The sequence below is a fragment of the Pecten maximus genome, chromosome 6 (genome assembly GCF_902652985.1).
Source record: "Pecten maximus chromosome 6, xPecMax1.1, whole genome shotgun sequence".
Classification (NCBI taxonomy): Eukaryota; Metazoa; Mollusca; class Bivalvia; order Pectinida; family Pectinidae; genus Pecten; species Pecten maximus.
Genome location: NC_047020.1, coordinates 26,332,349 through 26,359,059, shown reverse-complemented (window position 1 = coordinate 26,359,059; position 26,711 = coordinate 26,332,349). Strand labels below are relative to the sequence as shown.

The following is a 26,711-nucleotide window of genomic DNA, read 5'->3' as shown; positions in this document are numbered from 1 at the left end:
CGTATGTGCCCAGGGCTATTGAGAACACACTCTCATTGAATCCTATTGTAACACCGTCATGCTTGTCCGCAGACACCATACTGTCTTCGAAACAGGTTTTGTTGGTGTACTGCATTGGGTATTTATTGAAATTGAAAACCGTTGTAACGTAAGATTCCTTTGAAAATGTATACTGTACCCGTAATGGACTCCAGGTTACCTTGCACTTTTACAATCCAAAGACATACTATCTGTGTGTTTCATCTATACCTTGCCCAATATAAGCAAATCAAATGGCAAAATTTATTTCCTTAAAAAAAAAATCCAGAGCCTGTCTCTTGAACTAGCATCATTATAAAAATAAAACAAATTTTCTATCCATTTGTCTGAAAGATACTGCTATGAAGTGGTCTGTTGTTACATAGGGTAGGTGAATTTGCAACACTGAGAGTTAAAATCTAAAATGTATTTTTAGAATTCAAGTATTGGATTACCTTTATAAATGTCATATAGCTAACCATAGACAAGTATAATTTCGTACCTGTTACCTGTTTGAGATATATTTTTTAGAGTAACCAACGAACCAACCAGTTTGGTTTATTAGGAAGAGTTGGTAGGCCTTCGTGAATGCAAGAGTGTTCCATTTTCAAAAGAAACACCGGTTAAACCATAGCTAATCTCGCAAACACCCTGGTTTTTAATCAAACTATTTCAATAGCAAGTAATATTTACTGGAAGTCATGAACCTTAACTGAAGTTTTTAACATTAAAATTAATCACAATTTACTTATTTGAATATTTTTTATTTAACTGTAATTCAACGGACTTGAACAAATATATATTTCCTAATTGGCACTAATTTAGCGTATAACTTACATGAAATTTAATGTGTGGCAACTTCTAAGTACGTTAAGTTACGTTGTTTTACGAACGTGTGACCAAGACTTTAGCCTTACTAATCAGAGTTAAAATACAATTTTCTTACAATAAGATTATACTCCTCTTGTCATCTTTTATTAGAAACATGTATGCCATCATATTATCCTAAAGCGAAACGGATATAAAAACGCTTTGTCTCTTTTTCTTCTTTGTTTATCCCATCAAAGTGGTGACTTTAATGTTCGATGTTTAAAGATTGTATTTGCAAACATTGCTAAGTTCAAGACAGATGCGTGCTCATCACCATCTGGTCACCTTTAACCTAGAGTTTTGTTTAAAATTAATAATAGGATATATGTGAAGTGAATTTAAAAATTAATTGAAAATGTACACATATTTGAGAGAAACGAATCTTAGTTACTATGCTGTCATGTTCTACACCACTCAGTTATCGTGTTCACAACCCTACAGAATTTTATGGAGAAAGCGAGGGAATGTCGTCTCTATTTCATTTCTAATGATGTAGATATTTGAGTCGTTGAGTCTACGTATATATCAGTATGGAATACTTCAGCGGGCCACTAGTGGTAAAATGTAAATTGTATTATGAATCTTTGTAAAAAAAAAAAAAAAAAAACTAAACATGTCTTGCTTGAATAAAAAATGTTCAGTGTTCAATATACATAAAACTGTATCAAAACGATACTCATGAAATAATATTGGCTCTATATCACTATCATCTTCCCCATACTGGAATATCTTAAATCCAAATATCAGTAATGTTAGAAATTAAAACGCCATTAAACAACATCAACGAATTATTGTTAACTCATATACGTTACTCATTTCTTTATTCCTTTTTGTTTTTATACGAAACTGATTTATTGTTAAGACATTATCAGAACATACAAAAGAGATTATGTAAGGTCAATCAATTTCACCTATAGGTATAATGACGGTGTGCTATCGTTACATCAGTCAACCGCTTACCTTGGACTGCATTTACAACATAAGATATAGAAACAGGTTACGAGTTACAAATGTAGTTGTATTATAAGCATACTGAGTCCCCAATCTTTAATTTTCCATTTATAGATAACCACATCCTTGCAATATCCCTCTATTCCCGACATACGGTGTTTACATGTCCCTGTTGATTCGATATCCAAACACTTGTTCCCATTCCCACGATTTCCGTGAAAGAGGATGGTGGCTACTGATAGAAAATTACAGTACAAAAGGTTTCGAAAAATACAGGTTAATGAACACCATGGGAACGTTTATGGTCGAAACCAATCTCATCTGCACATATTTAAGGCTTGAACCTCATTTTGACTGCGAATACGGCAGTATGCCCACAGTTGGCAACAAACATTTTGTATGGTTAGCGCTCCATAGGATATGTTCGTTTCCAACTGCGGGCATACTACCGTATACGAGGTAAAAAAAATAGGTACAATCCTTATATTTACATCAGACCAATCGTTTCAATGCAGTACGAAGAATATAATTCAGGGTGTGTTGCGACGTTGGTAACTACGGCAGCTGTGGTTGCTCAGATAATATAGTTCCATTGAATCTACGTAAAGACACCAGTATTGTTAACAAAATTAAACAAACAACTAAACATTTTTGTTTAATACCTTTTACGTTTGTGATTAATTGGTATATTCACAATCCACCAAATCCGTCTCAGATTAACTCCGGTTGCCAAGCACAGCGCGTATTGACACTGATTTAGTAGTGACGTGGTCAAATCTTCTCTAGGAACTGTACACTTCAGCCGTTTGTTGTTAGTTTTCCTCATGTAGAAGTTAAATGGGTGCCATTTCCGCAATATCTAGTTTTCGACAAAATACTCCCTTATTGTGGAGAGATCATCGGGTAACAGGAGAAAACGCTAAACTTACGTTGATCAACCCTTTCAAAATGACGTCGTATAGTTGACGTTCCGGTAACGTCATAAATAGATGAAGTCATGATTATGTTACCGAATCCCGGGCTTATTAATCCGCTAAGCCTTTTTTTCATTGCGTATACGGTAATTTATTCGCAGTTAGAGTTTACTTAGCTGAAGAAGGGAGAGATATAAATATTGTATTTTCATATTCGATAGCAAGATGTGTTAAATGCTTGCTGTCATGTGTAGTAAATCCGTTGTTACGACCCTTACTCTAAGTAGGGATTCTGACAAATATATTTGTGGCGAGGTTCTTCGAAGAAGCCAAGAGGCTTGTTCTTCCGGATCACCAGGTCTTGTTCCCTTTATGGTATTTCAAGAATCTCCATGCAAATCTAATTTTTTGTTTGAATGTTGCCTTCGTATAACCGATTGTGAGTTTGTATTAGGATAATTGTGTGGGTTTTTTTATTTTATTTTATTTTTATTTATTTATTTATTTATTTATTATTTATTTATTTATTTATAAATTTATTTATTCTATTTACTTTTTTTTTTTTTTAATTTCGATGTTCGTCTATAGGTTCATTAGATTACTGTATCGACTATATTTTTTATCCTTAGGCGACCGAGACCTTGTACAATCGATATTCAGTTCGTGTATTATGTTTCAAGTCTCTGTAATAACCCGATTTGAACTGCGTTTTGCAGTGTATTTCCTTAGACGTTGGTTTTTTTTTTTTTTTTTTTTTTTTTGTCATTTTTTTTCTCATGCCTGTTGATAAGACTTCAGTTAGTGTGTGGACCCTTAACAACTAAATAGTCTTCCAAACCTACTTTGTTGACTATCAAATGTCTAAATATACATATGTAATATGTATACATCATATCAACAGGAATAAGGGAATTTACAGTCACATGCGCTATAAAGATATTAGACGTCAAAAAGTGGTTGTAAAAGGATATTAATAAACGAACTATACTATGTTTGGAGCCTGCGATGTCTTAAGAAAAAACAGACTGACGTTTCAACAAAACATTGGTGTATGTGACTGGCTGGTAGTCCTTTTATGACATAACAGTAGAAGAGTTTGTTGATTGAATCAGTTCTATAGCTATATATCAGTCTGAGGGATTCTGATACCATCTCGGTCAAAAGTTTCTATAACTCGTTTATCACCGAAGTTGATGTGTTTGTCTGAAGCTGCGAACTTTCGCTTAAATGATATGACCCAGGATCCTCAATCGTGCATACGTCGCACGTGCATCGTTCAAAGCGATATTGTATACGGCAGTTTCGTATCTTGTGCTATTTGTTATTATATATGTTATTAAACAAAAAACTTTAGTTTATTAAGGATTAATATCTATTTGATGATATGGAGATATGACACCAAAAAATGAAACCGTGTAATCTAAATCAATCGCGAGTACTCCGATTTTTAGTTTATTTTTTTTTTTTTTTTTTAATTATTGTTATTATTATCTTCTTGATTTGTTGTAGCTTTATCACACAAAAAACATATTTTTTTCTAATGCTTATGATTTTATCTGCTATACGCAATCCCTGTGGATATTAATTTCATTGACGATTTCTCCTCTCTTGGAGATTATCATGATATTGTATCCGCCAGTCAAAAGACGCAACACGAATGGCGATGTTAGGCTTTACATTATCGTCTGATAGTTTTTAAGCAATGGAAATGCGTACTACAAGCATACATAAAATATTAAATGATCACCCCTAAACATTGCACACGTTTTAAGCATCACACATCCATGATCCAAGTTACGGCTTCAGAACAGAGTTTGAGAAGTAAGAAGAATCACTCTTTAAATGCATATATCTGAAACATGATCACTGCAATAGATGATGTGAAATATATCATAAGTATCGATGACAGAACATCTTGATGCGTGTTAGTGTGTGGTAACTTATCCATAAGCCACAGTATGTCATCTACTTATATGATCCATCATATGTCTACAATGTTTCATTTCACAATAATGTGGGGAAAATTCGGGCATATGTAATTTAAATACTTTAGTATGTCTTTTAGTCGGACTTGGTAATAAACTAATTTCAATTAAGAATATTTATATTTCTGATATACAAGTTCAGGCTGAGTATATATTTTAACGTAAACAAATATCTTCCTTACTTACATCTAAAATCGATTCAGAACTTGATATAGCCAACAGACAAAACACTAATTTCATTACGCCTACTGTATCTGTATCACCATGTCATAGATTTCCAACTGGAGAATACTATGGCAGAGGTAGAGCGTCTTACCTGAAAGCTTGAATGTCTCAAATTCTGTGCTACAGGCTAGGCCTTCCTTCCATGAGGTCCCTGTCAATGGCAATAATCAATCGACTATACTTTAAAATGAGTTCTGTTCACAAATCCCTGAAATATTGTACAGTAAAACACCTTAAGTTAGAAACTGTGTTTGTATTTTACCTAACAATTTCAGAAAAAGCCATTTTCTATCATGATCCTACATTAGATTATAGAATTTCGTGTTTTCCCCTGCTGCAATTTATCAAAGCGTCAGTAGGAAACTGATAGTTTAAACTTCTTTTTCAACTTACATACATTGAACTATTATGTCATTAGATTCAATATTGTGCCGCATATTGCTGGTTTATTAAAGTTAAGTTTGAAGATGCTGTGTTGTGTAAAGTATAATGTTATCAAAGACATACTGACAATAGGGACATGATTTTGTTTATATTTAATTTGATTCATATGGAAAAAGTACAACAAAAACAAAATCCATCTCTATTTTTGACGTCATATGGTGACTCAAACGATTGAAACAATTATCATTTTAATTTAACAAACAATTTAACTGACAGCGATTACAAATCTTACAAATTATTAGATTGGATGTCTGTTTATTATTTTTCGAAAGATTAAATTTAATGAGATACATTGGTATCGTTATTATCGTACATCTGGAAACTGTTCTTTATGAACTTGCTCCATTTGTTAAATATCGGATTGACAACTTAATCAACAGCTGTCACTGTGGTGATCGAAAGTTACTGTCGTAAGGACGAATTATTAAAATATTTCATCAAAAGCAATGGTTATAATACTTTATCAAAAGGTATTGAGCTAGACGCGCGTTTTTGCCTTTTTTGTATAGATTTTCAACTAAACTGCTGGTTGTCACAAATAATACTTCTATGTATACACAATACATGCGTACTGCTAAGATTTGATTGTAAGCTTGATTGATCTTGATCTATTGACAACAACATGTTGATATGTAGTAGCCAATTTCTAAATATCTTCGACACAGATGTCAGTGCTTATACATGTAGTTTATATAGGTTCGTACAGAATACATCCCACAATATGAAAAAAAACTGTTATTAGAGCATGACCGATGAAAAATGTTCAGTAGATGAATTGACTATCTTCCTATATTACAATGCATATTGACATAGAATCATACAGCAACTGTGACATCCATACCAGTAAGCATCCTTTAAACCATACTGAACTGAGATTTTTAAAAATCCTATAATTACACTGTCATACTTTTAGGATGACCAACAGGGGCCCTCATATATACATGCACAAATTGATTATTAAACAGTAATGAAGTGAAACTAAGGAATATCCACTGAGGTCCAATGAGGATTCTAGTATATAGCATGAAAGTGATGACTTGCAGTAAGGGATTATAGGAGCACTACAAAACGTTGGACACATGCGAAGGCAATGGAGGGAGAACAGCAGGACGTCAATGGAACAACACATGTATTCAAAATAACACGGTAAATAATAAAACATAGATTTATTTATCAAGCAAAAATACTTTTCGATAAAAGTTACGATAAAAAGTTTAGGGTAAAAACAAAATAACTTTAAAATATTTTCAATAGGTCGTGCAGTCTTCACGATTCGCTGATAATTGTAAATGGATTTCGAAGTTTTGTTGTGTAAATGTTATTCCATTCCTGTTTAAACGAATTTTGAAATAAGACGCATAATAGAATGATGACCAGCCACCGCTACGCTAACAATACAAGTAAATACATGTACAACGGTCCCTCTGGGCATTTATTAATGGAGATCGAAGATAACGTTTGTTAATGAAGACAACACATCATCGATATATCTTATAGTGTAATTGAAATATATGTAAGGTAGGTATTTAAACAAACCGGCAAAGCATAATTTACTTTGATGCAATGTCCGCTTTAAAATGGGAGTTCGAAGATTTGATGTGTTGAGTTTGGAAGTCTCTCAAATCAAGTAGGTAAACTCATGATACTTATTAAAAGATAAACAGATTTATTTTTACACATCATTGCATATTATCTGATTTCCATACCATGGTATACTGTCTGATTACTATACCATTTTATACTGTCTGATTACCATACCATTGTATTCTGTCTGATTACCATACCATTGTATACTGTCTGGTTACCATACCATTGTATTCTGTCTGATTACCATACCACTGTATACTGTCTGATTACCGTACCATTGTATTCTGTCTGATTACCATACCACTGTATACTGTCTGATTACCATACCACTGTATACTGTCTGATTACTATACCATTTTATACTGTCTGATTACCATACCATTGTATTCTGTCTGATTACCATACCACTGTATACTGTCTGATTACCATACCATTGTATTCTGTCTGATTACCATACCATTGTATACTGTCTGGTTACCATACCATTGTATACTGTCTGATTACCATACCACTGTATACTTGCTGATTACCATACCATTGTATACTGTCTGGTTACCACATCATTGTATAATGTCTGATTACTATATCATTGTATACTGTCTGATTACCGTACCATTGTATACTGTCTGATTACCATACCATTGTATACTGTCTGATTACCATACCACTGTATACTGTCTGATAACCATACCATGGTATACTGTCTGATTACCATACCATTGTATTCTGTCTTATTACTATACCACTATATACTGTCTGGTTACCATACCATTGTATACTGTCTGTTTACCATACCATTGTATTCTGTCTGATTACTATATCATTGTATACTGTCTGATTACTATACCCTTGTATTCTGTCTGATTACCATACCACTATATACTGTCTGTTTACCGTACCATTGTATACTGTCTGATAACCATACCATTGTATACTGTCTGATTACCATACCATGGTATACTGTCTGATTACCATACCATTGTATACTGTCTGATAACCATACCATGGTATACTGTCTGATTACCATACCATTGTATACTGTCTGATTACCATACCATTGTATACTGTCTGATTACCATACCATTGTATACTGTCTGATAACCATACCATGGTATACTGTCTGATTACCATACCACTATATACTGTCTGTTTACCATACCATTGTATACTGTCTGATTACCATACCATTGTATACTGTCTGATTACCATATCATTGTATACTGTCTGATAACCATACCATGGTATACTGTCTGATTACCATACCACTATATACTGTCTGTTTACCATACCAGTGTATACTGTCTGATAACCATACCATTGTATACTGTCTGATAACCATACCACTGTATACTGTCTGATTACTATATCATTGTATACTGTCTGATTACTATATCATTGTATACTGTCTGGTAACCACATCATTGTATACTGTCTGATTACCATACCACTGTATTCTGTCTGATAACCATACCATGGTATACTGTCTGATTACCATACCATTGTATACTGTCTGGTTACCATACCATTGTATACTGTCTGATTACCATACCATTGTATTCTGTCTGATTACTATACCACTATATACTGTCTGGTTACCATACCATTGTATACTGTCTGTTTACCATACCATTGTATTCTGTCTGATTACTATATCATTGTATACTGTCTGATTACTATACCCTTGTATTCTGTCTGATTACCATACCACTATATACTGTCTGTTTACCGTACCATTGTATACTGTCTGATAACCATACCATTGTATACTGTCTGATTACCATACCATTGTATACTGTCTGATAACCATACCATGGTATACTGTCTGATTACCATACCATTGTATACTGTCTGATTACCATACCATTGTATACTGTCTGATTACCATATCATTGTATACTGTCTGATAACCATACCATGGTATACTGTCTGATTACCATACCACTATATACTGTCTGTTTACCATACCAGTGTATACTGTCTGATTACCATACCATTGTATACTGTCTGATTACCATACCATTGTATACTGTCTGGTTACCATACCATTGTATACTGTCTGATAACCATACCATGGTATACTGTCTGGTTACCATACCATTGTATACTGTCTGATAACAATACCATTGTATACTGTCTGATTACCATACCACTATATACTGCCTGGTTACCATACCACTATTTACTGCCTGATTACCATACCATTGTATACAATCTGATTACCATACCATTGTATACTGTCTGGTTACCATACCATTGTATACTGTCTGATTACCATACCATTATATACTGTCTGGTTACCATACCATTGTATACTGTCTGATTACCATACCATTATATACTGTCTGGTTACCATACCATTGTATACTGTCTGATTACCTTACCATTGTATACTGTCTGATTACCATACAATTGTATACTGTCTGATTTCCATACCATTGTATATTGTCTGTTTACCATACCATTGTATACAATATGATTACCATACCATTGTATACTGTCTGATTACCATACAATTGTATACTGTCTGATTACCATACCATTGTATACTGTCTGATTACCATACCATTGAATACTGTCTGATTACCATACCATTGTATACAATCTTATTACCATACCATTGTATACTGTCTGGTTACCATACCATTGTATACTGTCTGATAACCATACCATGGTATACTGCCTGATTACCATACCATTGTATACAATCTGATTACCATACCATTGTATACTGTCTGGTTACCATACCATTGTATACTGTCTGATTACCATACCATTATATACTGTCTGGTTACCATACCATTGTATACTGTCTGGTTACCATACCACTGTATACTGTCTGATTACCATACCTTTGTATAATGTCTGATTACCATACCATTGTATACAATATGATTACCATACCTTTGTATACTGTCTGCTTACCATACCTTTGTATATTGTCTGTTTACCATACCATTGTATACAATATGATTACCATACCATTGTATACTGTCTGCTTACCATACCATTGTATATTGTCTGTTTACCATACCATTGTATACAATATGATTACCGTACCATTGTATACTGTCTGTTTACCATACCATTGTATACTGTCTGATTACCATACCATTATATACTGTCTGATTACCATACCATTGTATACTGTCTGATAACCATACCATGGTATACTGTCTGATTACCATACCATTGTATACTGTCTGATTACCATACCATTGTATACTGTCTGATTACCATACCATTGTATACTGTCTGATTACCATACAATTGTATACTGTCTGATTACCATACCATTGTATACTGTCTGATTACCATACCATTGTATACTGTCTGATAACCATACCATTGTATACTGTCTGATTACCATACCATTGTATACTGTCTGATTACCATACCATTGTATACTGTCTGGTTACCATACCATTGTATACTGTCTGATTACCATACCATTGTATACTGCCTGATTACCATACCATTGTATACTGTCTGATTACCATACCATTGTATACTGTTTGGTTACCATACCATTGTATACTGTCTGATTACCATACCATGGTATACTGTCTGATTACCATACCATTGTATATTGTCTGTTTACCATACCATTGTATACTGTCTGATTACCATACCATTGTATACTGTCTGCTTACCATACCTTTGTCTACAATCTGATACCGTTACAATTGCATTAAATATAGGTTTTATTTATGAAAACACACCCTGTTCTATCAATTTAGAGTTTTTGCACTGAAAGCTGATGTTGATCTGTTTGATACTGGGGTTGACGCCATATATATTTCCCCAAAACACAGGGAATTCAGAGACACTGGCTCTTTCCTCGTAATTCACCTCAAAACGATATGTGTCGCATGTGTATACGCCGAAGCGCAATGCGCTCTTTTTCATTCATGACTGAAATGAAAATAATTTACTCATAAAACCATGATATTGTTTGAAAAAATATTTGTCCATTGGGTTAACTCATAACTTACTATGGGATTTTATGTAGTTTCTCATGCGGCTAGTTCAACAGAAATCGATTGAAAATACCTATAACCTATTTAATATGACAGAAAATGCCGTAACATTTCAGGATTGGATATTTCAGAATACTCGTTTATGAAAAAGAAGTTGAAGGAGGACTTATTGCTGATACACATAACAATATTTAAGGAGCTGGAAGAAGATACCGACATGCATCCGTATTATTGCGACATAATTTACCACGTCTTCTCGTACATGTATAAGTGAACCGGAGGGGAGGACAAGTGATTGCAGTTTTTCCAGATAGTATCTACATACACACAATCACTCTTCAACCATTCATAGCTCATCTGTTCACCATACCAAAGAAGTCGTGTTATCTCGTTCATAGTAAAGCATTAATATGCGATTCAAGTTAAAGTCACATCATATAAGACAGTTGACAATTGCCACGTTGTCATATACGTTGATCGCTAGTACCTTGTTGTACTATTACACGCACCAGGTCTGTCATGGCCGCGACTGCAACGCAACTGCCATATACAATAAGAGAGAATATCCCGTTTTTAGGACAAATCTGGATACTGGGAATTCGGTGGGACTAAGCAACAACATAAAAGAAAAAATACACACACACACTGTTAAAGGCAAAGGAATCAAACCAGATGATAAACAATCTCTTGGTCAGTTTCGGTTACGAAACAATGCAAGGGTTGAGACTGAACACACTACAAAAGATCTGCAAATGGTATTTAACGTCCGTAGTTGATGAAATGAAAAACAAACCACAGCAAGTTAAGAGCAACACGGAGATAATGCCAATTATGAATAATAATGGGCAAGCTATAAATCAAATCATAAAAGAACCTGTGGATGATAGGACAAAGTTTCAGTGCAAGGGAGATTTTATAAGGGGGTATAACTCACATATACCGAGAACGGCTCTGGCAAGTTCACCAGGGTCGGGAAACACATGGACACGCCACTTACTACAACAGGCAACAGGTAGAGTACATTTAAACGCATTGTTATATCATTGTTTATATTACGAACACAACTAAAGTTATTCAACAAGTTCTCAACACAGATAAAATTATTCATATTATAAATACATTTGAGAAGTGAGCTGATTATATGCGTCAGTGAAATTAGAATAAAAAGTAATCGCATTTTTTCTATCTTAAGCAATAACGATTTATTCCATAACGTAATTTATATAGGCCTGATATAGGCCCACACGTATTGTCAGCATTTCCATTGTAAAAAATAGCAATAGTTCTGTTAGGTCGATTTTTTATCTATTATTCCAGAGATGAAATAATATCAAATTATTTATTACCTTTATTAAATTATCAACCATTTAAATCGAAATATCGATTTCTTTCCATGATCCAGGTGTAAGCACAGGTAGCATATATGGTGATGCACTGCTACAACGTAATGGTTTTAAAGACGAAAGCAAATGTGTAAAATCAGACACGTGTCTTGTTGTTAAAACTCATGAATGGAAAACCGACTACCAATCCTATTATGACCGGGCTATTTTGATTTTGCGTCATCCTCGGGACTCTGTCGTGTCTAGCTTTCATTATTTCAATGGTGGACTCCACGTGAAGGAAGCAAAACCACATATGTTCCACACAGACCGTAAGTCTACATACTTGGAGATGCTGATCTAATCTTAGAGTTTTTGTTTGGGCTCTACAATTTTCACTGGAAATAGTATCTGGCAAATACTTATAATTGATAGTTATGTTTTAAAAGGCTTTAGGTGTTTAAAAATATGAAAGAAATTGTTAAGATCAACTGTACACGCACTTTTCAGTCTGCATGCTGTTGCTACGATTTAAAAAAGAGGGGGAATTCCGCAAACAAAAGATAAGAATAGCATACAACTAACATAACATGTATTCCATTGTAATATGCTAAATATAAAAGACACAGATATACTACATATATAGTTTACACCCTATTGTCCTAATATATGTTGAATAGATAACAATCCATTCAATATGAAAAGCTTCATGTGGATTTCAACAAAGAATCTCATTTCAATGTTAATTGATGCATTCACCATTACCGTTATGAAATAACTCATTATTTCGTGATACTTTGTCAAAACTATTACGCATTTAAGGAATATGATGATTCCTATAAAAAAAAAACACGAACAACAGAGCATTTAATCAGATCTGTGCATCTTAGCACAAGTTAATTCCAAGCAACAAATATCAATACAGTTGCATCTTTGTATATAAAACTTCCATAGCAATTTGATACAAACGTGTTAATTTATTGTACGAGTCAAAGTATCGTTACTTAACATTTCTATATATTTTCTAAACTTGTTATGTACGGATCACTACAATTTCAGGAACAATCCCTAATTCAATCAACTTCATTTATTTCCACAGACTGGATACGTTTTGCAGAGGAGCGCATACAGTTTTGGTTTGGTCTGAATAATGACTGGGTTACCAAATTTCGTAACCCCTTGTACATTGTATTTTATGAAGACCTTAAAGCCAATCCGATCTCACAAATAGAAAAAGCCGTAAATTTTCTGAACTTTACAATGACAGAAACGGACAAAATATGCATGGAGAAAAAACTTCAGGGAAACTTTCAAAGGAAACATAATAGCAAGATCGATATAGACAAATTATACACTGATTCACTTAAGGTGGTAATGGACAAACGTGTACAAGAGTTGACGACCGCTATACAAGCTAGATTTCCAGGTAAATCTGTTATATGGACGAAAAGGTGAAATATGTTATAGAAATATAAAGATAAATCATGTAGCATAGCTAGTAGAGAATGACATTTGACCACATCAGGACTTATATCAGCTTTTCACTTCTAAAGGTAGCGTTTGTTTCGTCGACAGCCAAACAGCAACAGCCTGCAGGTAGCCTTGTGTGGTTTAATTGTGTAGGGGCCCGCTAAAGGATATCAGAACTGGGATATCTTGGGGGGTTTGTTATCATACTTTAACGCTTGAGAACATTTATGAGTGGATGTTAATGTATTCTTGAAGCGGTAATGCTTCTCAGTACAACTCTTTGCTAACGATACACGAATACTCTACTATAATTATTTCTCATGTTGATGTATGTCTGTAAATGTGTATATGTAACTATAAACCACCCTGTACACATTAATTACCAAACCGTATCAACAGCTCCCGTGGTAAAAAGGAGACTATGCATGAAAGACTGATACTTTGTTTACAAGATGTGAATTAAGTGTCTTCATCAATATGTTTAAATCTTATTGATCAAAACTAGTTCACAGATTTAATGATTTCCTAAAGAAGAGATAAAACTACAGTTTATAGTGATAAAGCAGGGTTGAAATTTCAACATATTATCTGGTCCAAATAATGCTCTCTAAATTAAAACCGAAAGTTGATAATGAATTCACAAGGGCGTTCAATGATTAAGGAACACGTTTCCTCATGATGTGGACAGAAATAACCATGGCTTTACAGCGTGATAGGCTTGCTACAGGTCTCTTATAGTCTTTGAACTTTCTCAACTATTGTATGACATCACGACAACAATACGATGATGTAACGTCGACAATTCAATCACGTCATGTCAACACTTCCTTGCATTAATTAAACTTCAATCTTATGTTGTATGTGGAAACATATATTGTTGTAGTATCCTCATAATTGCGTATGTGTATGAAGGGGCCGTGGTTGCTGAGTGGTTAAGGTGTCCAGACACTTTATCAATAGCCCTCCACCTCTGGGTTACGAGTTCGAAACCTACGTGGGTCAGTTGCCAGGTACTTACTTATTGTAGGCCGGTGGTTTTTCTCCGGGTACTCCGGCTTTCCTTCACCTCCAGACCTGGCACGTCCTTAAATGACCCTGGCGGTTAATAGGACGTTAAACAGAAACAAACATGTATGTATATGAACAAGTATTATTTAAAACAAATAATGGTGACATCATAACAAAACAAAATCTAAACTCAAAATCGACAAACAGAAGGCAAGTAAAAATAAATCAAAAAAATAATAGTGTAAAGATAATTGGAGAAGACGAGTATGGATTTCCAGGCATGCCGCATTGTGTTTTATATTTGTGTATTACTTGTCATATCAGTGGATTATTTTCATTTGGACCATTGTCTATTTTATGGTCTTGACTTTGACCACAGGAAGAATCAATGTACATGCATATCCTAGTGTTGAAGTAGAAATGTGATGTTTATGCTGCCTGGAACCGCTACGTAATTCAAACATTTACCAAACCATGCCTTGTGCTTTTCGCTTCCCAGTGGGCACACAACGTCTGGAGAACGTTGCAGTTACGTCAGGATGCAACGTTGCATTTAGGTTGTAGTAAGGTTGCAAATGAAAGTTTGGGGAACGTTTTCATACAACGTTCCCACAACGTCACTGAGTTACGATGTGGCAACGTTTTATTTACGTTGTATAGACGTTGTCACAACGTTGTATTATTTTATTTTCTACTATTGTTACCTATTATGTACAACAAAAACTCAAGTTTTTTTAAACATTATTTTAATGTCTTTATTTCCATGTGTCCATGTGCTTGCACTCCTCCCATCACTCCTATCTGATGTCTCTGATTACCTCGGTGCATCCAGTTATCACCATTTAATCTGTAAATAGAAAAACAATCAAAACAATTATTATTGATATACCGTAAACTTTTCGGCAATATATCATAACGTGCTCGGTTAACAAATATGCGTGAAACTAAACTTATGCCCGGTGATACCAAAAATGTACATCCGTTGTACGTACGTACATGAAGATAAATCATAACATGCCCGATCTGTTTGTAAATAAACACAAGTCAAAATCAAACGCAGTGTAATAAACAAAATACGAATCATATAGAACTTACCTTGAATTACTGATCTGTATTCGGGAAGAAAGCTGATTCCTTATGTTATTTTGAAAGCAAATACATAATCCAGTATAGCAAGTCAACAGTCCGATTGAAATGTGTGTGTGTACGGCCCACGTGTGTTTGCAGAACAAAGAACCGGAAGTTAAAATTACCGCGCAAATATCAATACTCTTTTTTCTTCTCTCTATCTATTTCTTTTCCCGAAAAAAATTGCAACGATTTCAACCAAAACATGATATTTTCATGCAGTTAAAACTGAAATTAAAGTCGTTTAAAAAAAATGTTTTTGAAATGAATGTGAATGTTTGTATTGCCCCCTGGCGGATATATATTGCAACATAAAGGGAGGTAACACCGAGTTGTTATCGTAACCTTGTAAGTTCGTTTGATCACATTTATTTGGAGGTCTTACAGCAAAATTGGATCAGGAAAGGATCAATGATCGATATTATATCATTAGGGCACATTATAGGCGACGTAGGTTGCTTTTAAACCAATTTAAACATATTCATTATTGACAAATAAAATTTCGAGCAAATTAGATAATTAAATTTATCTTTATCACGAAATTTGATGTTTTCGTTCCGTATGTCTTTGGCATTTGTGTAAACTTGCAAGCCGTTTAAAATTAACAACAAATACACAAAGTTTGCATTAAAACCTTGTGACAACGTTGTTACAACGTCAAAAGCTAACGTTGTACTAACGTTTGACATGAAACGTTCTCACAACGTTGTAGGAAAGTCCCGGACTTTGTGACCTGAATAGGACGTTTTCCGAACGTTCTCCGAACGTTTTGTGTCCACTGGGTTGGGAAATTTGTTTCATATGTAAATGTTAACGACACCCAGATTCATATCAGTTTTGCTAAAAGGAAGTCTTTATTTGCATCAAGTTTCAACTTTTATAGCTTTAGCAGATGTTAGGTTAATCTCTGTGATAATGTGCATTGTACTTATTCCATTGAGATTATTTTTGAGTCTCAATAACATATAATCATGAGATTATAGGAACACCTTTGTGATATCCCTTTCACGCCGTGCTCCGGTTTGCTGATATACAGTTTCCAGTACTCGTTGTTGTAACTCGTGTTAAAAAGCTAATGTACATTGTTCATGTGTTAATGTGTCAAGACACCCCTTAATGCTGTCATGTAATGGTGGATTTACTTTACCGCATACGGATATATTATACCAGCAATTGACATGAAATTAGAACAAATTGGACAAAACACGTTGAACAAAGCATATTCTGACTATATTTTTTTTCGAACGCGTTACCATATATCAGATTAATCAATTAAGAAATTTTGGAATTTGGACTCTCACGTTTGTCAGCGAACACAGAATAATATATATTGTAAGAGTTTCAACAGAACTTAGCGTTGATAGATTTTTACAGTAGAGATTTTGTCTTCACGCCAAACAGGTTCCTAGTAAATGTGGCCTCAGTGTTTGTTTGATACTCGTACAATTATGTTGTCCATTAGTATGACGACATCCTGGATCATTTGCACTCTTTCAGGTTCTGAGTCATCCGATATTGTATAGCCTTATAGTCGGTGACAACCTCCTGAGATTAGTATATACTAGACGCCGTTGTTATAACTTATATAGCTTACCGAGAAGGCAGATGACAACAATAGCAGGTGTGGTGTGTTAAGAACGACCATGCTATTTATTCAAGAGTTCCGACCTCCTGGAGGGTTGTTCGTCACTGTATTATATATCCGATCCAGCTTTGGTTAAGGATTTTAAATGTTTGTGATGGATCGAGTATCACTTATTGTTTAGTTCATTCACATAATCCAAGTTTGCCTTTCGATAAGAACTGTCAAATGTAACCCTTGAGTTGAGTTATATTATACATATAATTTGACATAATGGATACATTAAAGATTGTTTTTACAAATTTTAACATATTATCACTATTGTGTATGCAAGTCATGTTAATATGTAGGGAAGAAGTAAATACTGTTTCTCATTTCCTTTCAAACGCAAGCGAAATGCGAAACGATCATATACGATTAAAAACACCACTACATTCAAATAGATCGACAATTAAGGCAAAACAGAAGGGTGGCGAATACTATTCGAGGGCTTCATTCTCACAGCTCATATTATAATGAGGTCTGCACCAAGGTCTTAGGTCGTATGAAAACATTATTGAAATATTGCCTTTTGTAGGTTAATACGAAGACTTGTCAACCTGAGGAAGGGATAATCATAATTTAGAATTGCGACAAATAGTCGTACATTTTGTATTTACATGCATGGTGTGTATTGAAAAGTCTTTGAACATATATGTAGTATAATGAATAATAAAACAACAATTCACGTCTGGAAATATGAAATTGAACAGACTATTATTGAAACAAACGAGACACTTTGGATGTTAACCTTATCACTTTCTCAGTTATTACCCTAATTACCCAATACGATAACGTGTTCACCTGGCGAAGTGTACAGCAGACTCGACGGGGATCGGGAGGGAGATGATGAGGCTAATGGGTCATTATATCAATACCGGGTCTTTATTATGTCACTCTCGGCCGAGAGAGGTTGGTGATAACAGCTAACTGCCAATGGTCCATTAGGTCGCCAGTAATCATTACGACGGAAGTGTGAGGTTATTTTTACAAATGCCTGTTTATGTCTACTTATGGGTCATTATTTCGTCTGGCTTTCATGATCTTTCTTATGAAAACGGGTCATTATGACGACAATTAACACATACAATACGTTTAACATATATACATCATTGTTCAAGAGAATTGAAAAGTCAAATAGTAGAACTACACAGCATATGTATATCCTAACAAATAAAAAAAAATGTCTTCCTTGGCAAATGGTAATGCAGCACCGGCTTATGATTATCAAATATCAACAAAATTGAACCAAGTCTGTTGAAGTATGGATCACAAGCGAACTGTCTGTACCGTGTAGGTTTTATCCTGGCTTTACCACTGCAAGCACTAGTTTCGATACTCCAGCATAGAAGTGTGAAGTAAAAACGTAATGGCATAAACTAACGTATTTTAGATATAAAATGCATCACGTAGTGTACAACTGAAGAGTTAAACAAATGAAAGTAGGCTTATTTATTTAACAGCATAATGTACAAAACGTTAAACCATTCAATATCGTTAAAGACGTATATCCAGCAGTACACTTTATAGGAGAGCACATCTGGCTTGTTGCACCATCTCTATACCAACTGTTTCCTCTTAGACATTTCCGATCGTTCGTTCTCTAATCAAGCCTAAAGCCGGATAGGATAGCCAGGCAATTTACCCCCCACTCTCTCTGTGCTCCCCTTGTCGACTGGACTTTTTGTCCTTGCCCCATTATGCTCGGCCCAGTGATATTCAGCTTTTCGTTAATCAGGTACGTAACATTTAATTTTAATTTTCCCACGGAGAGTGTTCTATGCTTTAATACATTGGCGCGCGAGCCCGCCACCGATAGTCTGGTATATATCATGGAGCGATCTACGGCTATGTCGTCAGTAACACCGCTTTATGTGTGGACACAGACAAATCTGTAGGATAATGAAATTATTCCATCTTCATATCATTTCTGTTTTAAGGTAAGTGACACTTGATTTTCCTCCTTTTAAAAGTTTATCAGCTTAGTCTGTGGAATGATCTTATCAAATGCATGTTCAGTTATTTTAAAGTTGCATTTTCGGAGTTATAGACAAAATTGGATTTTATTATTATGGTTTGCTACTCAGGTCACCAGATAGGGGTCGAATAAAATCAGTGTATATATATGAGGCTATGCTAGATTAACAATTTGTTGATATTCTAAACAATGTCTGTGTTGTCATATATAAGAATAAAAGGGTTTTTTTCTGTGGTGTTTTGCCGTCCTGTTATATCACATGAAGGACTGGAATGTTTTGATGTCTATATTTTTCAAACTTCAGATGTCATCAATGTGGGATTTCTTTGGACAAATACAAGGGAATGAGTATTTCATATATAAAGCGATAAACTGATAATCACCTCTATAAGCATGTAGATAATAATAGTTTTCGATACCATACCGGCGTGTATATAGAAGCATGCTCTCTTTATTCTGAAAAAGGGGAAAACTAAATCTAATTCGTTATCGCAAAACTGGGCTAATAGTGAGTTGAATAGATTAAGTACATAGTTTATACATAAGAACACTTAACATGATTAATATAGAGTGAAGGAGAAGCATACTGTAACACACATGCAATCTCCATCACGCAAATCCTAAATGTAAACAATACGGAGACACAGATTTAACAATTTCATGTTAAGCAGTAATTGATAATTCACTGCTGATTATGATGATAAAACAGTAACAATAATGATATCTGAATCCTTCAATTTATATATATATACATTTATTAACTAATCAGGTGACATAATGCTATAGCTTGACGATCTCTGAACGCCAAGGTCGGTATATAGATAACAAATAAAGTGATTTTTAATTGTGAACTATCCCTGAATGCTTCAGTCTAAGAGAGAACTGGTCAGATGACATAATCTTACAGCTTGATGATCTCTGAATATCTCGATTCATCGACTACTAGAAAGTTGAAATGATATAACCGCTTGACGATCTCAACTATTCAAGTGACATATTCACGATCCCTGAACTAGGGGTGAATCGACAACAAGTCAGGTGACTTGTATCTGAGCAATCGCTGAATGTCACGGTTCATAGCAACTAATCAGATGGGAGACATCTATTCGATTGGCACGGATCAATTTAAAAAAAAACATATCGTAGCTTGTCCTCAAATGATAAGCATATGGACAACAGATGATCGGTATGACACTACAATTAAGTAAAGGGGGAATTGAACAAGTATTAAGGCATGGATAAGGAATGGAATGGTGGACTGTATGATGGGGATGTTTAATAATTAGTTTTGAACCATTTAAAGTCTTAATTAGTAAAGAGACAACAAATAAGTAATGAAGGAATCGAATAAGTTATGCAAGAATTAAATATGTAATAACGTATGGATAAGGAACAGAATGTTCGAATAGGTAATGGGGACGTTAAAATATAAGTTTTGAACCATTTGAAGTGCTTATTAGTAAACGGGGAACGGATATGTAATGATGAAATCGAATAAGTAATGGAATAAGGAATAAGTAATCAACTTCACTGAGGTCAAATAAGAGTATATCTATGCCAATGACGAATGCAGTCGATACACAATATCTTCGTTGATTGCAAACATACACAAAATGTAAACAGGTGTTGATTTAGAAGCGTGATTTTTTTTTATTTTTATTTTTTTTCGATTTATTTTTTATTTCGTTCAAGAGATAATGACCAAACGTGAATCATAACAGCAACAAATTAAGTACATATATATTAATAGGAACATGTTTAGTGGAGGTGATGACCACAAAGCCTTAATACACGTTTTTGTTACAAAATATTTGTAAACAATACGAAACCATATACGATAAATTTTACTGCTGATGATTGTAAAACAATCTAGCTGATAACTCTCATCAACATGATTAAGAAATAACTAGTCAGGTGGTATACACATAAACGATCTCTGAATGTTAACGTTCGTAGACAACTAGTCAGGTGGCATACACATAAACGATCTCTGAATGTTAACATTCTTCATAGACAACTAGTCAGGTGCCATACACATAAACGATCTCTGAATGTTAACGTTCGTAGACAACTAGTCAGGTTCCATACACATAAACGATCTCTGAATGTTAACGTTCTTCATAGACAACTAGTCAGGTGCCATACACATACACGATCTCTGAATGTTAACGTTCTTCATAGACAACTGGTCAGGTGACATATACATAAACGATCTCTGAATGTTAACGTTCGTAGACAACTAGTCAGGTGCCATACACATAAACGATCTCTGAATGTTAACGTTCGTAGACAACTAGTCAGGTGCCATACACATAAACGATCTCTGAATGTTAACGTTCCTCATAGACAACTAGTCCGGTGCCATACACATACACGATCTCTGAATGTTAACGTTCGTAGACAACTAGTCAGGTGACATACACATAAACGATATCTGAATGTTAACGTTCGTAGACAACTAGTCAGGTGGCATACACATAAACGACTCTGAATGTTAACGTTCGTAGACAACTAGTCAGGTGCCATACACATAAACGATCTATGAATGTTAACGTTCTTCATATACAACTAGTCAGGTGCCATACACATAAACGATCTCTGAATGTTAACGTTCGTAGACAACTAGTCAGGTGGCATACACATAAACGATCTCTGAATGTTAACGTTCTTCATAGACAACTAGTCAGGTGCCATACACATAAACGATCTCTGAATGTTAACGTTCTTCATAGACAACTAGTCAGGTGCCATACACATACACGATATCTGAATGTTAACGTTCGTAGACAACTAGTCATGTGCCATACACATAAACGATCTCTGAATGTTAACGTTCTTCATAGACAACTAGTCAGGTGCCATACACATACACGATATCTGAATGTTAACGTTCGTAGACAACTAGTCATGTGCCATACACATAAACGATCTCTGAATGTTAACGTTCTTCATAGACAACTAGTCAGGTGACATACACATACACGATCTCTGAATGTTAACATTCTTCATAGACAACTAGTCAGGTGCCATACACATAAACGATCTCTGAATGTTAACGTTCGTAGACAACTAGTCAGGTGCCATACACATAAACGATCTCTGAATGTTAACGTTCTTCATAGACAACTAGTCAGGTGCCATACACATACACGATCTCTGAATGTTAACGTTCTTCATAGACAACTAGTCAGGTGCCATACACATAAACGATCTCTGAATGTTAACGTTCGTAGACAACTAGTCAGGTGCCATACACATAAACGATCTCTGAATGTTAACGTTCTTCATAGACAACTAGTCAGGTGACATATACATAAACGATCTCTGAATGTTAACGTCCGTAGACAACTAGTCATGTGGCATACACATAAACGATCTCTGAATGTTAACGTTCGTAGACAACTAGTCAGGTGACATATACATAAAGGATATCTGAATGTTAACGTTCGTAGACAACTAGTCAGGTGACATATACATAAACGATATCTGAATGTTAACGTTCTTCATAGACAACTAGTCAGGTGACATACACATAAACGATCTCTGAATGTTAACGTTCATAGACAACTAGTCAAGTGGCATACATGTAGAATTGCATCTCAGTGATCTCTGAAGTAATGATGAACATACAACTAGTCATGCGATTTTATATTATAATTTGAATATCTCTAAATGTCATAGATCACAGTCAACTAGTCAGGTGATTTTATATCATAACTTGACGATGACTATATATGTTATAACTTGACAATCTCTGAATGTCATAGATCACAGTCAACTAGTCAGGTGATTTATATCATAACTTGAAGATGACTATATATTATAACTTAACTATCTCTGAATGTTAAGGATGACAGTGTACTAGTAAGCTGATTTCATGTCATAATTTGACGATCTCTGAATACCATGGTTCATTGCGAACTAGTCAGGGTATCTTATATTATAACTTGACGATGACTATATAATTTAACATGACGACCTCTGAATGCAATGGATCACAGTGAACAAGTCAGGTGATTTTATATTATAACTTGACGATGATAATATATCATAATTTGGCGATCTCTGAATGTCATGGATAACAGTGAATTAGTCAGGGTATTTTATATTATAACTTATAACGATGACTACATACATTTATATATTATAACTTGATGATCTTTGAATGGCATGCATCACAGTGAACTAGTTAAATGATAATAACTCATAACTTCATTATCTCTGAATGCCATGGATCACAATGTACTACACAGATGATTTTATATAATAACTTGCCGTTGATAATTTATTATAACTTAACGGTCTCTTAATATCATGGTTCATAGTGAACTTGCCAGCTGAAATTATGTCATAACTTGACGATGTCTGAATGTCATGGTTAATAGTGAACTCGCATGGTGATTGTATATTATAACTTGATAATCTCTGGTTATCATGGTTCAACGTGAGCTAGTCAGATGATATTGTATCATATCTTGACGATCTCTCAATGTCACAATTGATATTGAACTAGTCAGGTGACATATTAGTTTAACTTTACTATCTATAAATTAAAGGTTAATAGACAACTAATCAAATTAAATGATAGTATTTCTTGACGACCTCTGGATGTCGCAGTTCATAGCAACTAGTCTATCGATTGGCACGGATTGATATAAAGCAAATGTCCTATTTCGAAATGAAACTAACCAAAGACAACATGTGATATGTATGACATTACTATCAATGAAGTGGTTGTCCATCGATTTTAATCATAGGAATTTAAATGTTGCAGGTAAATGTTTTGTTGTTTTGAAACTATATTGAATAATAAAACCTAGTGTATTGATCTTTTGTTTTAATTTTAAAATATATCATGGCTCATGCTATACATAATCATTTTTCTGATTAAAATAACCATTTGGTATGTAAAATACGGCGACATGCGAGACGAATATATGAATATATATTTAGTTTTTTTGTTTAGTATAAGGTGTAATTCTGATTAAGGAAAGATCTAAAAAGAAGAATATCAATACAAAAATCAGTTTGTTTTCAACTAGGTCTATTGCACATCTTCCATACAATCTATAGATAATCTGTTATTAGAACTGACTTCAAAGGATTCAGCGATTAAATATCATCCAGTTTCACCAATCGGAAGTAGACTCTTAGACAAACTGATCAATATATTCATGTCCTTCGAAGGTTAATGTTTCTTGCTTTTGCGTCTATTGCTAAATACTTTTCATTTGTGAAGTAGTTTTATTTACTGTCGATCAATTAGATTTCGCGAATACTTTATTTTGCGATCTCACCTCTTCAGACATATTCGTGAAAACGTGAATCATGGCTCCCAGAACCTTCTTCAATGGTATACGTATGCATTGCAAGGACTTGCAGGATTTATGAAGTGCAAACGCTTGCTAACAGAACATCAAATACAGGCTAGTGAGTCCTGGTTTGTAAATATAAATGTTATGTCTTACAGACTTGCTTTATGTAAATCAGCAAGTTTTCCATTTCCTTTTTTATTCCACGATTTGTAATGCATTTACGGAGGTCAAGCGTCAATGTTCTGAAGCGGACAACTATCTCGTCACACACTTGTTTACTATTGGCCACATTATTTTTATTATTCTGCCCGACGCTTAATATTCCCAGCGCTAAATGCGCTAAGCATTATGATTACGCATGGAAGGAAAATATTATTTGAATATTGCCGACTGTTTCCCTGGGTTCTGATGGACATATCGTGTTTATATATGTCTTGTTATAGTTTCACCACACCATAAACGTCTAAACGTTATTCAATATTGATTGGAGACTTACGTTATCTTCTTTTGATAACTTTCTTTTTAAGGAAATCTATACTGTGATTCTTACATACAAATGTATACTGCAGTGCTCTATATAGGATTATGTTTTTTAGGAAAGCTTGACAATGATCGTAAGTAGGTGTACCGGGGATGGCAAATGTCTTTGTTGAGTTTGTTCAATACAACAAACTAAGTCCCTTTTTAGACCGATATCAAGAAATGACAGCTCTGATAACTGTGTCGAGCTTTTATACCTCACGACTTTTACAAAATCTACCCAATTATCAAGAGACTTAGGTTGATGACGAGGACGTTTCCACAGAAAAGTCTCTGTATAAAATGATTTTTCCTTGTGTTGTAATGAAGTTAGACGTCATGTCGGTTCGTTGATAGTTTTGTTGTTTCCGTTGTCACTACCACAGTTATCATATTTAGATCATAAGATAACTTTGATTTCTATAGCGAATGTCATCCATGCACAACCTTTCGGAACACCTGGTCTTGGACTAGTGGTTCTGCTAAACCATCGATACTGTCTATTATAAACTATGGTTGTTAGATCGTAGAAATATACGACTTATTCATTTTCGCTTCTGGTCAATTAATTCTATAATAGTTTGTATGAATCTCTATTTATCATTAATCGCCGTTATAATCTGTTAAATTAAACATTTTCTATGGGATATCATTTTGTATAAGAACATATACAGATAGCTGAATACGATAATCGCCGTTTGTGGTACATCATTACGTAACGAATTGCGTATCTGACTGGGCTATGGTACGTTGATGCGAATATATCTTTTTACCTAACACTTTAATTCAATATATTTCAAGGCACATCAGTTCCCTTATTTGCATGGCATACGGCTTGTGTATTTGACATTGTTTTTCAAATTACGTAGTGAATTCGTTTAACGAGTGTGATCCTGTAGGCACTGGGTACATAAGCTATCAGTTCTATATTTGATTTAAAACGATATTTGAGTTTATTTACGTCGTTTATGGCAGTACAATAGTTTATACGACACTAGATTGTAGGCTTGTGAAACCTTCTCTGCTCGACTTGAGAGTGTCTCGCGGTAATTTCACCCTCTATGTAACAGTGACGTGAATTGATAATGGCGGCATGAGCATCCAAAGTACCCTGAACATTAATATTGCCAATCCAATTAAGCGGCATTTAATCAATGATTATGAATGTCATTAGGATGTGTAATCTAATTTACCTTGGAAATGATAGCACTGGATAATACAACATAGCACCAGGACTCTGTATTTTTGCAAACACTGGTTTCACTTTATTTGGCGAGAGAAAAGGTTTTTGTCCCTAGATGAAATGCTCTCAAGTGACGAAGCCTTTCTAATCATCAACTTCAAAAGGAATGTTGATACTGAAGAACGTAAGCGTTCGC

At 34.5% G+C, this 26,711-nt stretch overlaps 1 protein-coding gene across 1 annotated transcript; it reads left to right on the top strand.

Moving 5' to 3' along the window:
• Positions 1–6,931: 6,931 nt before the first annotated feature.
• On the top strand, positions 6,932–14,616 carry LOC117329387 (WSCD family member AGAP003962-like). The gene is made up of 4 exons (XM_033887315.1): positions 6,932–7,034; positions 11,103–11,983; positions 12,374–12,625; positions 13,393–14,616. Exons 2-4 carry the CDS (start codon positions 11,644–11,646, stop codon positions 13,746–13,748), a joined length of 948 nt encoding a protein of 315 aa, XP_033743206.1. The 5' UTR covers positions 6,932–7,034; positions 11,103–11,643; the 3' UTR covers positions 13,749–14,616.
• Positions 14,617–26,711: the final 12,095 nt, after the last annotated feature.

Bases quoted from the DNA above. Each gene is read 5' to 3' on its own strand.
- LOC117329387 (XM_033887315.1), top strand. From the start codon at position 11,644: ATGATAAACAATCTCTTGGTCAGTTTCGGTTACGAAACAATGCAAGGG. The intron at 11,984-12,373 runs GTAGAGTACATT...TCCATGATCCAG, and splicing joins CTTACTACAACAGGCAACAG to GTGTAAGCACAGGTAGCATA. The intron at 12,626-13,392 runs GTAAGTCTACAT...TTATTTCCACAG, and splicing joins ACATATGTTCCACACAGACC to ACTGGATACGTTTTGCAGAG.